This window comes from Larimichthys crocea, chromosome XII, assembly GCF_000972845.2.
Source record: "Larimichthys crocea isolate SSNF chromosome XII, L_crocea_2.0, whole genome shotgun sequence".
NCBI classification, from domain to species: Eukaryota; Metazoa; Chordata; class Actinopteri; family Sciaenidae; genus Larimichthys; species Larimichthys crocea.
In genome coordinates this window covers 26625554-26641769 of record NC_040022.1, presented here as the reverse complement: position 1 = coordinate 26641769, position 16216 = coordinate 26625554, and the positions used below count along the sequence as shown (strand labels likewise).

Below are 16216 nucleotides of genomic sequence, written 5' to 3'. Positions count from 1 at the left end.
ATGTTTTCTGGTTTTCCCTCTGATGTCCTCCGGCTGCTCCGCCTCAACTCTCTGTGACTTACAGAGTTTATGATGGACAGTGAAGTAAACTGTAGCTGCTGTTAGCTAATGTTAGCTCAGTTTGTTAGTCGAGCTGCCCGGACTGTGAGCTCAGAGCACTGGCAGAGTGTTAGTGTTTGGACCACCGGGAAGAAGAAGAGGAAGTTTACAGACCCCAGGAAGCTGAATTCTTATGGAGAATGAAGCTGGTGTCGTGCCAGAACAGGAGCTCGGCAAGTGGGCAATGTAACCGGGCTCAGCAGCCTCTATAGACATGATGACAGAGGTAAAAAAAGACAAAGAGGACATTGATGGAAAAAGCTAGGAAAACAAAAGGAGAGAGTGAACGAGCAAGAAGCTGCAGGACAAGAGTAAATGTGGGACTGACTTTTAGTGGTTGGTGAGAGCTTGGTGAAATAAAAGGCTGAAAGACAGACGCCGAGCTGGGCTGACTGCTGCTGGACCAGTCAGTAGTATTATCTGGCTGCTGTGTCTTGTGTTGTTGACCTTGTTTGATCTTACTAACAGTAGTGTTGCACTCTGAGTCACGGGGCGCTAGGTCACAAAAATTTAATCTTCAAAATGCAGTAAAGTGTCCTTGACAATTCCCTTTCTTACACATCACTCATTAAAAGCCATGAAATGTCTCAGTAATCAGACCTCACTTCACTGTTTTCCAGAGTAACAAGCCTTCATTAGAGCTCCTGGAGTGCTGCTATTCTAACTGATAAGGGCACACTCAGAAGTCAGACCTGCCTTGAATCCTTAAAAATAGCATTCGCTGAGGCGGAGATAAGAATGATGAGACACACACACCGAACTCTGAATCCATTTGTGAGAAAAGCTGTGTTTAATTTGCAATCCGTAAAATTTGCAGTACATTAAGCAGACGTTATAGACAGTCCAGTACAGGGACCTTTGTGTTTTGTGTCAACCCCACTTACAGTATGTATTAATCTGACCTTACACAGTAATCTGTACTTAAATTACATAATTACACATCAGGTACAAAATGTAGACTTTTAAAAAAGTTAATAATAAAATATAATCTAGCCTTTTTTTCCCCCCCAAATAAAGTCTCAGAAACATCCTTCATCATTTGCTATCATTTCATTTTGGTTGTTAAACAGTAATGTTAGATGAGACGACATGGAACGTGGACACAGTTACAGGGTAGGCAAAAAGATCCAGACTCTCACTTTCACATGCCATGACAACCCCACGGTGACAAAGTTACAATGCAAAGTAACCAAAACAAAACAAAACAAAGGAAGAGCGTTGTGCAGATACACCGAAGACCGTGACTTTAACAGACATTAGATCTGCAGCAGGAACACGAGCTGCTTTTACCATCGGTGGTTACAGTTTACGTGAACGTGACGCAAAGGTTCATCGCAGCCCGGTGGCTTCAGAGAATAAGATTAATTGTGCGTGTGTGTGTGTGTGTGTGTGCACAATGTGATCCTTGATATTTAATCAGCGACAATTCAAACCGTCGCCTAAATGAGAGAGAGCGATGTAAATTCACATTCTCGCTCTGCAAGCTTCGGATTCTACTCTTTATTCAGAGCAATGACACCTGCTGTTTTCTCCTGTAGCCACCAAACTCTTCATCATACATCCGCCAACAAACCTGACAAGACATTAAAAAAATAAAAAATATCTGAATAAATTCTGAGGGTTCAAAATCTCTCTCACCCTTTTTTTTTCCCAGCCCGTTGGTTACAAGTTGTGGATTAGTTGTCTCCTTAATCAGTAGCTGAGACTTTGCTTGTCACTACATCCGCACACTGAAATGTTCACTTTAATTAAATTTATTATGTCAACAGGTGCCACATAATTGTATTAAGTTATTTCAACTCAAAAATGTTGTGTAATTGAACCCCTAACCTAACATTTCTGAGTTGAAATAACTTAAAATAACCTCTTGAGTTCAATATAATGTAATGCAAATGGTGTATGTTGATGTAGCAGTCAATGTACAGTGCTGCAGGGGTTAGTATTCTTCTTTCTTTTCTTTTCTTTTTTAACAAATGTACATGTTTTAGCCCATTATCAAATCATTGAAAGTTTATCCATCTGTGTCCAGTATTTAGAGTTAATCTGTGCAGGATTTCCCGGATAGGACTTTCTGTAAATACACCGTACACTCTTGTCTTTGAGCATCCGTGTGTGTAGTCCTTCGTGCACAAGCTGATTTGACATTTGAAACTTGTAATTTAAAAAATATAAATCTTGGGCTACTTATATCCCAAAGGGTATTCCTACCCTGTGGGCTGAATGACGCCTGGTTGCTCAAACAAGCCATGTGTATCAGCAACCACCTGTCAATCAAAGTGTCCACCCTCTTAATCCTGCATAACTTTAAGCCTTAATATAATGTGAACAGGTGAGTTGTATATAAATTCACCCTCAGTACAGTTGTCATGAACGGGGAAATTAGCTACAGAGACCAAAACTGTTTTTTGTACCAGGCTGTAAACATGTTTATTTCTGCTGTCTAACATGGGGACTTACGGAGACTGACTCACTTCTGGAGCCAGCCTCAAGTGGACGTTTGAGGAACTGCAGTTTTTTTTGGCACTTCCGGTTGATTTCTGATCACATGTTTTTTTTTTTTTTTTAAAGCATAATGGGCTAAAAACATGCAAATTCACCAAATCAACCTCTTCCAAACTTTCCAAAAATTGATCATAAAACTAAAAACAAAAATTAAACAGTAGACTGCTTTTTGCAAAAACAAAACGAGAGAAAGAAAAAAACAACACACGTTACAGCAGTTATTATTATCTCCTCAGTAAATTCAACTCTGCATAGATTTTTAGTTTAAGACACGCACAGGTAAGAACTTAGAACAGTACTATGAAGGGGAGCGAGAAGATAGACTATGTTTTCTTTTTCCAGCGACGCCTCGACCCGGCTCGGAGCTTTCTCTGGATGACGAGTGTAGAAATCAGTAGAGAGGTCCAAATGTTCAACAGACACTCTGGGCTGTCACAGAGGCACTTATGAGGAAAACAAGCATAAAGAAGACGTCAGTCACATCACCAGTAGGATAAACAAAGATCATAATAGAACACACTTGAGAGAACATAAAGCTGACTCATGTCACGCTGCGAATCAATCTCACATAAAAGGGAGTGATGTCGTATTGAGTGCCTGCGATTCAGCCGTAAGCATTAAGGCCACAGGCTGAGTGCTGACGGTTAATCACAGCGTTTATAATGACAGTAATAAGAGACAACAGATGATTACAGTTTATATTTAGTTGATAATTGGCTGCTGCTGTGCATCTGTGTCTCTCTATCTCTGTCACAGGTTCCACTGCTACTGTAATCATTTTATCATTCATTGTAATTGTACAATATGTTTGTGTTGATTTGTTCTGTATGTGTCTGTCCGTCCTGGGAGAGGGATCCCTCCTCTGTGGCTCTTCCTGAGGTTTCTTCCACCTTTTTTCCCTGTTAAAAGTTTTTCCTCACTCGAACCGAGGGTCTAAGGACAGAGGGTGTCACTCCCTGTACAGCAGATTGTAATGATGCACTTTGTGACTTTGGGCTATACAAATAAAATCTGATTTGATTTGATTTTGATGATTTGTTTGGCCGACCTGCACACGTTAGCACAGGTCAGCTGTTTTGTATCAGGCATGCAATAAGAGTCTCTTTTTCTCGTCTTGATGTTTTATAATTTATCTGAATGTAGCTGCGCTCTTTTCAGCAACAAACAGGAAGCAGGAAAATGGTTTGTTACTCTGGTAACGGCCAAGAAAACTGAATCCTAAAATACTCTCCCACACACACACACACACACACACACAGGGCAGTGTTTAGAGTCAGAGTATCAGCTTTTGTTTTAGTGACAAATCCCCCCCCAAAAAACATAAATACAGTTTATATTTGAATTATATTGATGCTAAGTTAACAAGAGGACTGCCGACATGAGGTCCTTCCCTGATTTACGGGCACGTAATATTTCTTAAAGGGAGTTTGGTGTCAGATTCGTAGTTTATGTTTTTTAACGTTTCCACAATGCTACAGAAACATTAGGTAACTGTTAAAGTATGATAATGTTGACTGCTGTTAGTTATTGTTTTGATTAATGGTTGTGTATTGGTTACTGAAGGTGGCGGTGCAGTATTCAGTGCATGGCTGACCATCAAACGACTTGGTTGGATCTACAGCAACGGGTCTGCGCCTACCCAGGGAGGTGGTACTGTATCGAGTCCGCTGCAGAGTGGCGTAGCTGGGCTTGTCTGACAGCAGGACGCGGTGAGCCGGAGGGGCCACCGCTTCGCCGTTCCTCTGCAGGGAGGCACACCTGCGAAACGTCAGATCCAACTTGGACTGGATGTTGCTGGAGCTGTGGGCGCGCTTGATGTCCACGGGGTCGTGATGCCCGGCCTTCCCGTTGACTAGCTGGACTTTGCAGTTATGGCCGTCGCAGCTCGGGGCGACGCCGGCCTTCCTCTCTTCTAGTGCCGCCGTGGTCAGAGTCCCATTGGACATCGACAGTTTGGCTAGATTACTGCTCGCCAGCTTTCCCAGATGTCCGTGGCCGTTCACGCGTCGGTCTTGCCTCTGGTTTGGTGACCCAGGAACGTCTTTCTTCATGAAACCAGGTTTGAAAAATGACAAGAGGCTGTCGTGGCTGCGGCCCTCCTGTCCCCTCTGACCCCTCCTGTCCTCTGGTTGGACGACCATCTGTAACAAGTCTTTCTGTGGCCTGGAGGTCCCCCCGGTGTGGACCTTGGTCCTTCTCAATGTGGAATCTCTGCTTGGAGGTGCGCTGTGGCTGATATGACCCATGAGAATAGCCCCTCTCTGGAGCTGAAGCTGGAGGTCCAGGGTCCTGCCCTGGTCCTGCCTGGTTCTCTTAGATGACCTCTGTCTCAGAGAGCCATAATCCCTGGCTTTGACGTTGCCGTTGTTGCAGACTCTGCTCTGCCCTGCAGGTATTTTAGGGGAGTAACAAGTGTCGGAGCTGAGTCTGTCCGTACAGCTGAGACTGCTGCTGCTCGGTGAGCTGCAGTCATGTCCTACTTCAAAGGCTCTTCCCTGGGCGTTCCTCTGTGGTGGGGTGGCCACCAGTGTTATGATAGGGTCTTTGGTACATCGTGGCCGGCGCCCAGACTCCAGGTACTCCACCAGCTCTCCAGGCTGAGTCTGGGCCGGAGGTTTAATGCGATCCTTGGAGCCGAACGACCACCGCAGCGGCAGAACTTTGTTCAGAGACTCCTTGGGCTTCGTGGGTGACCTCATGCTCACACTCCGGCCCTGAGTCCCACGGACAAACGGCTTGGCCTCAAACCCGTCTGCAAGAAAAGATACAGGACCTTACTACTGAGTACTGCTACTCTGTTACTACTACTGCTACTACTACTACTATTACTGCTACTCTACAACTACTACTACTACTGATACATCTACTACTACTGCTTCTGATATTGATGCTACTACTACTACTGTTGCTACTACTACTACTACTACTACTACTACTACTGCTTCTACTGCTTCTACTACTGCTACTACTACTACTACTACTACTGCTGCTTCTACTACTACTACTACTGCTGCTTCTACTACTACTGCTACTACTACTACTACTACTGTTGCTACTACTACTACTGCTGCTTCTACTACTACTGCTTCTACTGCTTCTACTACTGCTACTACTACTACTACTACTACTACTACTACTACTGTTGCTACTACTACTACTACTGCTTCTACTGCTTCTACTACTACTACTACTACTACTGTTGCTTCTACTACTACTACTACTACTACTACTACTACTACTAGTACTACTACTACTACTTCTTCTGTTTCTAGTGCTACTACTCTTACAACTACTATGCTACATCTACTGCAACTACTACTACTACTGCTACTTATGCTACTACTGATAATGCTACTACTATTGCTACAAATGCAATTACTACTACTACTGTTTGTAATTGTACCTCATTGGTATTAGTTTCTTTGTTTACTGTACGAATGCCAACCTGACATTTCTAATACTGCTGGCTGACATTAAAAACATTCAGTATTTTCAGGACTGTCAGTGCTCCTACAGATACCTACTTGTTTCTACAGTTTTGGGGGGTTCGTCTCCAAACACTGGCAGCTCAGGAGACTCTGGGGCCTGTACGGGCCCCGGGGGTCCAGGGATGGGTCCTCCAGACACCACGCTGCCCCTCTTACTGCCCCCCGCCAGCCGGACCAGCCAGTGATCGGAGGCGGATGAGCTGGTGGAACCTGCAAAAAGAAGAAAAACAGAGTTGCTTCAGTATTGTTCTCACAAAACTCTTTCTGCGAACACCCTCATTATGCTGAAGCCTCACAGACGAACATGACCTTTGCTGGAACAGGTCAGCTTTTCTCCGCCACCTCTGAAACCTTCATTTATGGGCTAAAAATAAAGATTACACTGAGAATGCACTGTGCAGTGCAACAGACTCAAATTACACAGGGAGAAACAAAGTTTGTGCAGGCCACGCTGTGAATAATGATGTTGTGAGGTGTAATGATACTCCTCACACTCTCACACTCCCTTCATTATTTCTATATTTTGTCGAAAAGTCATCTGACTGTCGAGGATTTGAAAAGACTGGCCTGTGACCGAGGAGCTGGCAGACCACTGGGGGATGGTGTTTCTTCTCTGATAGAAGAGGATGTAAGCTCCACGTGTGCACACTTCCGCCTCTGGAACCGGCTCGGCGCTGCTGTCGTCGTAACTGTACCACTGGCCGTCCACCGAGTTCCTACAGAAGGCTGCAAACACAACGATGGAAAGATTAAGATAACGCACATGTGTGACTTATTCCTGTCTTTAATCGGAAGGTATTCAGACCTGTGTAATGTCCGCCATGCATCCCTCCGTGGTGGTTGCACACAGCATACAGATCGTACGGGAAGTTGGGAGCAGCCAGGTCAGGTCGTCGGGACGGTTTCCATCCAGGCTGGAGGGTCGGTGGATGGGTGCCGTGGTTGCGGTTCACCATGTGAGGCGCCATGTCCAGACCGGCCAGGGGGAAATGCACGAACGTGGTGAGCTTGTTCCGCCGCTCTCCCACCTGCCGGAAACGCTTCAGGTGGAGGATGAGGATGTCCGGCAGCGTCCACAGGCTCATCTTCACCATGCCCTGCTGCAGCTGCTTGCAGTGGGGGCACTTCCAGGCGTCGTCTGGGGCAAGCTGGCGGAGGAAGAGGACAAAAATGTAACAAACAGAATCATCTCTTTGGCTCCACGTTGTACCGACGAATTTACATTCTTGGAAATGATGCACGTCTGAGCCTCTTACGGCTCTGATCAGCTGGAAAGAGGAACTACAATTAAAAAGCCGTTGCCATGGTTTCTACACTCCACATTTCACTCATCTCCCCGTGATTATGATGTTTCACTGAATTCAACATGCATGCAAAGTTAACGAGCACAATGAAGATTTTCTCTTACATGATATTTTGTTATTTTTATACAGTCTGTGGTGTGTGCATGTACGTGGGAATACAGGTGACCTCTGGACTCAAGAAAACAAACAAACAAAAACCCAAAATATTAATATTATACAGTAGTCTCCATCTTTCATATTATTTTTTTTACATAATGACACACAGCAGCTTGTTTTGACAGCAGCCTGATGTGTCATTTGTCAAAAATGTTCCTCCTACAAGGTGTGAGAGAGAACTGCTAATAATGTGCAATATTTACAACTTATGATTATCAGTAATTTGCACCGTCTGTGAGCAAAATGACGAAAAAAAAAAAAGTTTACGCCTCAAACATGCATGACCAACAAAAGGCTTCCTGCAGTCAGAGTCACAGTCATCCCTGTGCCTGCAGTGCCACTGTGTGGTGACATCAGGTAACAACAACAGTGACCTCACAGCCAGTCAGCACGACAAGTCAAGTCAGTGTTGACTAAACTGTAGAAAACACTTGATTGCTTTGACACCGAATGCGTGCACTGACCCCCCGTCTGTCGAATCTGTTTTCTAACTCTCCAAACACGACCACCAACAGAGCTTAACTGTAATTACTGACAATTTCCAACATATTTTTAAAGAAATCACATTCAAAACCCAACGGAACACAAAATTACTACAAACAGGACACACAAAGAGAGAAAGAAAAGAGAAAGACAAATTTAAAGCAACATTCTGTAACTTTTCTCTCATGAACTGACTGATTTTAAATCCTGTTGATGTCACACTGACTTGTAATCAGGTGAACGGTGTCTCTGTCATTCATCGTTCGTAACTTTGTGCTCCGGGTACGATCACCCACGAGAAGTACGTAACGCTTTACGGCACTAAGTCGCACAGCACCAACTATTTCACTGATTCTGGTGAAACTGGATCATATTTTATGGAGGAAATGTTTTCTGGTTTTCCCTCTGATGTCCTCCGGCTGCTCCGCCTCAACTCAACTGTGGTTTACAGAGTTTTTTGTAGCTGCTGTTAGCTCAGTTTGTTAGCCGGGCTGTGAGCTCAGAGCGTTAGTGTTTGTACTCTTTGAAGACGGGGATTGGAGCAGGTGTCGTGCCAGAACAGGAGCTGGGCAAGCGGGTAATGTAACCAGCCTGTATGGACATAATCAGTCTTTATTTTTGTCTCTATGACAGTTTTTTTTTTGTTTACTCGCACACATGTTTAAAGTCTGCAGAGGGCCGTAATGCATCTGGACAGAGATGAAAACTGCAGAAACAATTCAGACTCCAAAGCATTTTTAAAAAAAAGCTTTATCAAGAGTAATCAACGGCTGATTGTTGCTCTAAAGCTTCAGGCATTGAGCTAAAGATTTAATATATTCTTAAATGGTTCACAGATTTTTTAAACTTGTGTTCAAAAGTCTGTTGTGGATGTTTTACAACAAATTATAGCTGCTTCAGCCAAAACCTGCTGTCACTGTGATAACCTAATTGTCCAAAATAACCATGTTTTTTTTTTTTGGGTCACTTCACTGCAGCCAGCGCCTGCTTACTCTGCAGAAACATGAACAACAACAACAGCATTAACATGACAGTAGGTCGGGCTGATTACAGGTCCGGACAGACTACCTGTTCCTCTTTGGTGTAGAGCTGGAAGCACTCATCCAAGGTGCAGCTGTACTGCTGGACGTGCTGCTGCTGCTGATTCCTCACGCTCTCTGCATCCTTCACCACCTCCTCCTGAATGTTACCGAACAGGCTGAGGACACAGAGGGGAGCTTATGTACAAGAGCGGGATTTATAGAGAAGGTGGCGGTCTGCGATAGCAAACAAACTGACCAGTCTTTGATTCTGTGCTCCCACTCGATGATGAGCTTCACATGTGGAGGTCCTCCTGAGCCGCAGAGCTTCAGAGCTCTGAAAGACAGAGAAGGTCGAAGGTTACATCACCTGATTAACATCTACCATGCTGTCTGACGTGTACAGTAAATATACAGCAGCATTAGTATCATTTCAGTGCCTTGTGTTGAGGACGTTCAACCACTAGGTGTCAGCACGACTGCAGTGAATGATACCTGCTCGTCGTCCTGTTTATTTTGTTTTGTGTGGGATTGCATTGGAGATTCAGTTGTGGATATTTCAGGTAAATAAATGTGTCTGAAAATCAGATCGCAGATGAGCTTCGACACATCGTCGTCACAAAATGATCTCAAGGTCCACTGAGTGGCTTTTTCTAGAGATCTCGATCACACCACAGATTCTGGTTGAAAGCTCAGATAAAAGTTAATAAGCAAGATAATTTTTTACAAACTACTGTCAAGAATGAGCCGTTACTCTCATCAAGAGTAAATCTGGGGATTTGTGGGCGCTGCTGAGCGCAGTAACGAGCTGTATCATATCATATCTGTTGATACAAAGAGGAAGAGCAGCAGCAGGAGAGCAAGACAGACGCCTATCAACTCTGTTTGTGCTGAACTATCAGAGAAGCAGATTAAGCCTGCAGCCGTGCTCGCAGCGCTGCAAAATGTACAGCGGTGCTCTGAGCTACGTTTTCTGTTTGAATAATCTGGAGTAATCTGAGTTTAGCACTAAATTAGAGCTAAATACAAGGTACAGCTGAGGCTGAGTGGAGCGCAACTTGGCCGGTTTTCAATACTTCTACTCCTTTCGATACTCTTATTGAGATATAAGATTTGAAAAGATTCAGTTATTTTCCAACAGATTCTTTCCTCAGTTATTGCATTTAGCTGCATTTGCATTTAAATTTAGTAAAAATGAGCCCACACTTTTGAACGTTTTGCTCTGTCATCACAAACTGTGAAGGTTTGTGAAGGTAGCTTTATTTAGAGCATTGTGTACCCTGCTACACTGAACACAGCCCACCTCTGGCTCAACCTGGCCGATAACGATGGTGTGCTGACAGCCAAATGTTTGTGAATGTCAGTGTGCCGACCTGTTCTGCTATAATACGAAGTCTTATGTACGGATATATTTGCAGGCTGTCCACAAATTTACATTATTGTGGTGCTGGACATCGCTGAGTTGAGCTCAGTCAGATTTACATCCAGCCGCTGGTGCTCGAGTTTGTATGTGGATGCAGTTAGCTGATTTCTGTCCATGTTGCACATGTGTTGCTGTGTATTTACTGTTTTTATATTGTATTTTTGTTTGCTATGGACATTTCTACGAGTATCTTCAATAAAGTTATTATTTTTATATGCTACATAAATACAGAAAGCTTCGTTTGTCTAGGAGCTCATCGATATTTGACCTGTCTGACACACCGGTCGGGAGCAGATGCCGGTTTAGTGCCGGAGACTTGATAGATGTGATAAAATTAATGGATCATCAAAGTTATCAGAATTCATCCTGAGGGGGACATTTGCCCTAAATGTCATGCAATCCACCCAACAGAGAGATTTCACTAAAAATCACAGACGTCATCCTCATTGGAGTGCGCTAGAGGACAAGTCAGTTGATTACCAAAGTCAGTTTGATTCATCCTCTGGGGACGATGAATGTCTGTATAAAATTTCATGGCAATCCGTCCAATAATTGGTGAGATATTTGAGTTTGGATTAAAGTGGCGGAGCTATACTCAGAGAGGTGATGTACAGTTTGCAGAGGCTGGCAGGAGTTAACAATAGACATATATATATATATATATATATATATATATATATATATATACACGAGCAGACAAATAAAACACATTCTTGCACTGTTTGATGTGGGTTGACTTGGTAACGGAGCATATTTCTCGATCATTAGCGTCCAAACACTATCACTACATTAGTTTCTAGGATACAGTGCGTGCTGCGCATTTGCGTTTCAAAAGATTTGAAAAGCATTTGGCCTCATCAGCATCATTCAGCGAATGAATGAACTGTTCTTAGCAACTACACGAATGGAAGACCTTGCCAGCGATTCATTTCTGCAAGCAGAAAGCCATGAGACGACTGACTGCATATTTCACGTTTCAGCCTTTACAGCTGTGTGTTATACACACAAAAGAGGATAAAGACATGAATGATGGCTGCAGCGTATCTGTAGAGATCATCAAAAAACTGCTGGACTTTACAACTTTTTTTTTATGACGTCATAAAGTCTTCAGTGACTGTCTGTCGTCGACTTTATTAGATCAGACCAGATTTAAATCGTGTTAAAATTGAATACAAGAGATTTCATTTGAATGTTCCTGCAGGAACATTGAGTTATTTCAGTGTTGAAACTTTTGATCATAGCAACAGTAAAGCTACAACAAAAAAAAACACATTTACAACAATCTAATAATCCTCTTGTCTAAAAATAGAGAAAGTAGCTGAAACAATAGCAGTCACTTCAAGACTTTGTGCTTCCAACGTTTGCACTTGCAGAATAAGTATTTTACTGGCCAGGTTTTGGGGATGCTGAAAGGAGTCAGGAGTCTTCAGCTATCCAGCTCTCCCAGTTCTGGTTTTGGATGCAGACCGCCCTCTCCAGATTTAAGAGTCACATTAAGACGGTCCTCTCTTAGTTAGAGCTGGCTCAGGTGAGTCCTGAACCATCTCTTAGCGATGCTCCTATAGGCCTAGACTGTCGGGTGTGACCTCCCATTAGAATGAGCTGCACAAACAGGAGGTCAACCTTTAATAAAGTAATAATCTGAATTTCATACTGTCGTGCCAATAATGACGGTAAAGAACACCCTCTCGTGTAATATTGCTGAATCAACACATGTTCCACTCAGATCAGCAATTGTGGTTGCACCTGCCTAACATCCACTACAAATACTGTTATTATTATTACTACTTCTACTACTAGTCATATTTCTGTTGTAATTATAGTTATTATTATTCTTCTTGCTGCTGTGCATCTTTGTCTCGCTCCCTCTCTGAACTCCAACCAGTCGTGGCAGATGGTCGTCCACCACGATCCAGGTTCTGCTCGAGGTTTCAAACTCTTAAAGGCTCATTAAAACCTAACAAAACAACAATTCTTATTTTCAGGTGATTATACACCAATGAAAACATAGTTATGAATATTATATTCCATTTCCGCCATATTCTGTAAACAGAGCTCCTGAAATCTTACACACCGGACCTTTAAAAAAGTTTTCCATGCCCCCGTCACCGAGTGCTTACTCATGGTGGGAATTGTTGGGTCTATTATAAAGAATGCAGTCTAGATCAGCTCTATATGGAAAGTGTCATGAGATAACCTCTGTTATGATGAATGAATGATGATATTTGCATGTATAAAAGAACAACATTGAATTTAAACAGTAAGAATAAATAAATTTGACCATATAAAACGTGTATCTACTCTAATATAACCCTGTCAGACGCACACAGACGATCAGAGGATTCAGGACCTTTTATTGCATGAGTGGTTAGACACTTAACAGGCTTTCAGGATTCAGGACCCAGCAGGGGAGTGCAATCAACACCCGCCCAAACTGTGCAGATCAGAAGCCGATAAAAGTTAAGAAACGCCATTTGTATGTACGGTGAGTTCCAGTGAGGGAGGAGAAAAAATCCATTAACACATCCAGAACAGCAGGACTTGTTAGGAGAACATAAGACCTGAGTCATGCTGATCAGCTGAGTGTGTGTGAGTGTGACATCAGATTTAACTACATGTTTCACGTTTTCTCGACGCACTCACCTGTCGACAGCGGGGTGGTAGAGTGGCCGTCCGTCCTGAGGTGACAGGTAGCTGTAAAACGCAGATCCTCCCACCACACGGATGTTGAACAGCACTCTGGTATTCTGAAAAAATAAGGTGCACAATAAAACTTTATATCCTTGAAAACATGAAACTTTCAGGACTTTACGTCCCCTACATGAAGCCTCCCACACATCCTCACAGACTAGAAGTTTAGAATATGTTGTGAGGCGATCTTCTATTCTAGCGTGCCACATTTGGAGGTTACAAAGGGTCAAGCAAATGTCTTGAGATTGAGATCTTAAGATTGTTATGGAGACACTGACTTCAGGTCAGCAGGTCAGAAGATAAGGTTGTTTTTACTCCCTCGACACAACAGATACATAATGTAGAAAGCTCTGCAGAGTCAGATAATAATGTCGGACCACTAAGAGTAAACATATTTTCCAAATACAATATACTATATTAATGTAGTTGTGTCACTATTCTAAAGGGAAATATATAGACGAACCAGAGAGGACAGCTCGGCATCGCGCAATAACAAGCGTATTAATAATTCCTCCATTCTTCTTGATCAAGCTTCAATAAAGCTTTCAGCATAGGACATCTTGGACTCCTGTGCACTTTCTAAAGTGACGACAAGGTCTCACTTTGATTGAGTCGATCACAGTTGTACTACAGGATGCTGGTTTGGCATGTCAGAATCAACACTGGTTTGGATGAATCACTAAAGATGCTCGTAACCCAAAGATCTGCAACATAACTACAAATAAGTACCCACATAAACCATGAGAAAGCGGACTGTGTTTAACTTTGGTCCTTTTCCAGGTGGTGTCCAATTTTTAATGTTGGCTGGTCACTTCCAAGAAATCCCATCAACTACTGGATGGATTGCCATGAAATCTGGTAAATGGTCCTGAGAAGATGAAGCCTACAGACTTTTGTTATTGCCAGACTTTTCCGGTAGCACCACCACAAGGTTGACATTTATGCTTTTTAGAGAAATACTTCAACAGCTAGAAGACTGGGAAGGTTCTCAGTCGTCCAGATCATCTGGACTTGGTTGTAGATCCATGAAGACATTTCACGTCTCATCCAAGGATTGTTAACCTCAACAGGCCTCAACAAGGAACCAAGTGGAAACAATGGTTTGGTTTCCTACCAAGGCTAAATACCCCAGTTTCCCCACAAGTTAGTCAGAACTGAAGAAGCCTCTTCGATGAGAGGTCAAAACATCTTCATGGATCTGCAACCAAGTCCAACCAAAGCTGTTTTGTTCCAGTGCTGAACATGTTAAACATTATACCTGCTTTACATCAGCATGTTAGCATTGCCATTAGTGTGCTGACGCTTGCATTTACCTCAAAGCACCGCTGTGCTTAAGTACAGCCTCACAGAGCTGCTATAGCGTGGACTCTTAAGTCTTGTTAAGGTCTAAAAATGAGCACTGCCACCACACACTGATTCACCATCGTTATGGGAAATGTTGATGCTTGCAGTTTTGTGGTGTTTTTCACCCATCATGGTTTCGCATAACTATGATGAGATGGTTTCATGCAAAATGAGAACACACAGCTCAGGATTTTGAAGAAGCAGCAGCAGCAGCAGCAGCGACGACATTTCTCATGACTTTTAATGCGATAAGTCAAAATGACTGCTTAGTTTAGGGACTTCCAACCATAAAAACGTGGGCTGAAATGATTTTATGATTCCAATATGTGTGAGCAAAAGAAGATTGACTACCATAGTTAAGGTTTCTATGTGTCCCTTTGGATCAAAGCGGGCAATGTGCAGTTTCAAAGACAGCAAACGAAGGTGTTTTGTACAGACATCGGCGCATCAGCAGAAGCATTTTCCCAGACTTGGTTCAGCTATTTTTCTCAAAACAACCTCTGTCTTCCTGTCATACTCTCTGGCAGATCCTGTAGAACTTCAGGCCTCATCTTAATATCAAAAGACAAAAGAGGCTGTGTGATTGTTTGTCTGCAGCAAAGAAACATTAAACGATCTCTCTCACATTCAATGTCACCCCTCTTTGGTCTATTCATCTCTGTGGCACACACTATGGTGATGAAAATACACATTTAGCACAGTGAAGGCTTGCTAAATCAAGTGATGAAGCTTTTAGAGAGGCGCATTCAGACAGGATCATGACTTTGAATGCTCGACCAAAGAATGAAATGATAATAATACATGAAATAAACAAAGCCAGAACACAAGAGGTCGAGTTTAGCCCATGAATCCTGGATAGTCTCAGTTTCAGAGACATTTCAGGCTGACTGTGGAGGGTTTGCCCACCAGGATAGTCCGGGGGACTCGGTCCGATAGGGAAAAACCTTCATTTTGGTGGACCAAACCGCCTGGACAATGTCATGCAGTTACAACAACTGCTTGTTTGGGGGTGGTATTTCCCAAAACAAGCACTGACTAGGAAGAAAAAAAGCCACCAAGAAGAAGAAAACCCGGCTCATTGATGCCTTTTTGATCTTTGGTTCGCTGGATAGTCTGTCTGTAAGCGAACCGTTTGGATGAGTTTTCATAGCTGCCCAAAGGAACCAGACTATCCGAGGAAACAAACTCTGGTCCATTTAAACTGGATTGGAGGCCCCAGTGTGACGTCTGGCTGCGTTTTTTCCAAAAGTTGGATCCGACTCAACTTCACCGCCATAGTTCGCTGGGTTTTTTTTGGCGGAGACCTCCACACCTCCAAAACGGACGACTCCCACTAAAATGAAAAGAAAAACCTTGCTGGAGTGCCGGATCCTGTCTGAATGCTGCCTTAAACCCTACTGGTTTGGTCCCTTGATCAATGAAATACACATTGGGGGTCGTGCAGACTCACTAAACAAGTGATATCTAGAAACAACTTCCTACTGTTTCGGCCTTGACCTTGTGATATGTCAAATATGTGTCCTTCCTGCCTCTTATGTTTGCTCAACCTTGTTACCAACCCTACTCACTGGCTCAGATAGCTCAAACTGCAAGTTTACTAATATGCTGAAATGCTTCAATGAACTCTCACCACTACAGAAAACACACCACTACAGTATTACGGCTAAAAGCTTCAGAATTTCTAAGGAATCCTGTGCTGGCAAACGA

The 16216-nt window shown here is 43.1% G+C and overlaps 1 protein-coding gene across 3 annotated transcripts in view; it reads right to left on the bottom strand.

Moving 5' to 3' along the window:
- Positions 1 to 2639: 2639 nt before the first annotated feature.
- The window catches only part of usp43b (ubiquitin specific peptidase 43b), a 73305-nt gene continuing 59728 nt past the window's right edge, over positions 2640 to 16216 (bottom strand). For 2 of the 3 annotated variants that reach the window (XM_027285773.1, XM_027285774.1), the window contains exons 9-16: positions 13118 to 13221; positions 9311 to 9388; positions 9101 to 9230; positions 6895 to 7237; positions 6657 to 6815; positions 6126 to 6299; positions 4196 to 5353; positions 2640 to 3044 (exon numbers count right to left, since the gene is read on the bottom strand). In XM_027285773.1, coding sequence (XP_027141574.1) covers positions 3034 to 3044; positions 4196 to 5353; positions 6126 to 6299; positions 6657 to 6815; positions 6895 to 7237; positions 9101 to 9230; positions 9311 to 9388; positions 13118 to 13221 — 2157 coding nt within the window. In that variant the 3' untranslated portion in view covers positions 2640 to 3033. The remainder of the gene's footprint in view (positions 3045 to 4195; positions 5354 to 6125; positions 6300 to 6656; positions 6816 to 6894; positions 7238 to 9100; positions 9231 to 9310; positions 9389 to 13117; positions 13222 to 16216) is intronic. The other variant, XM_027285775.1, reaches the window with a different exon arrangement.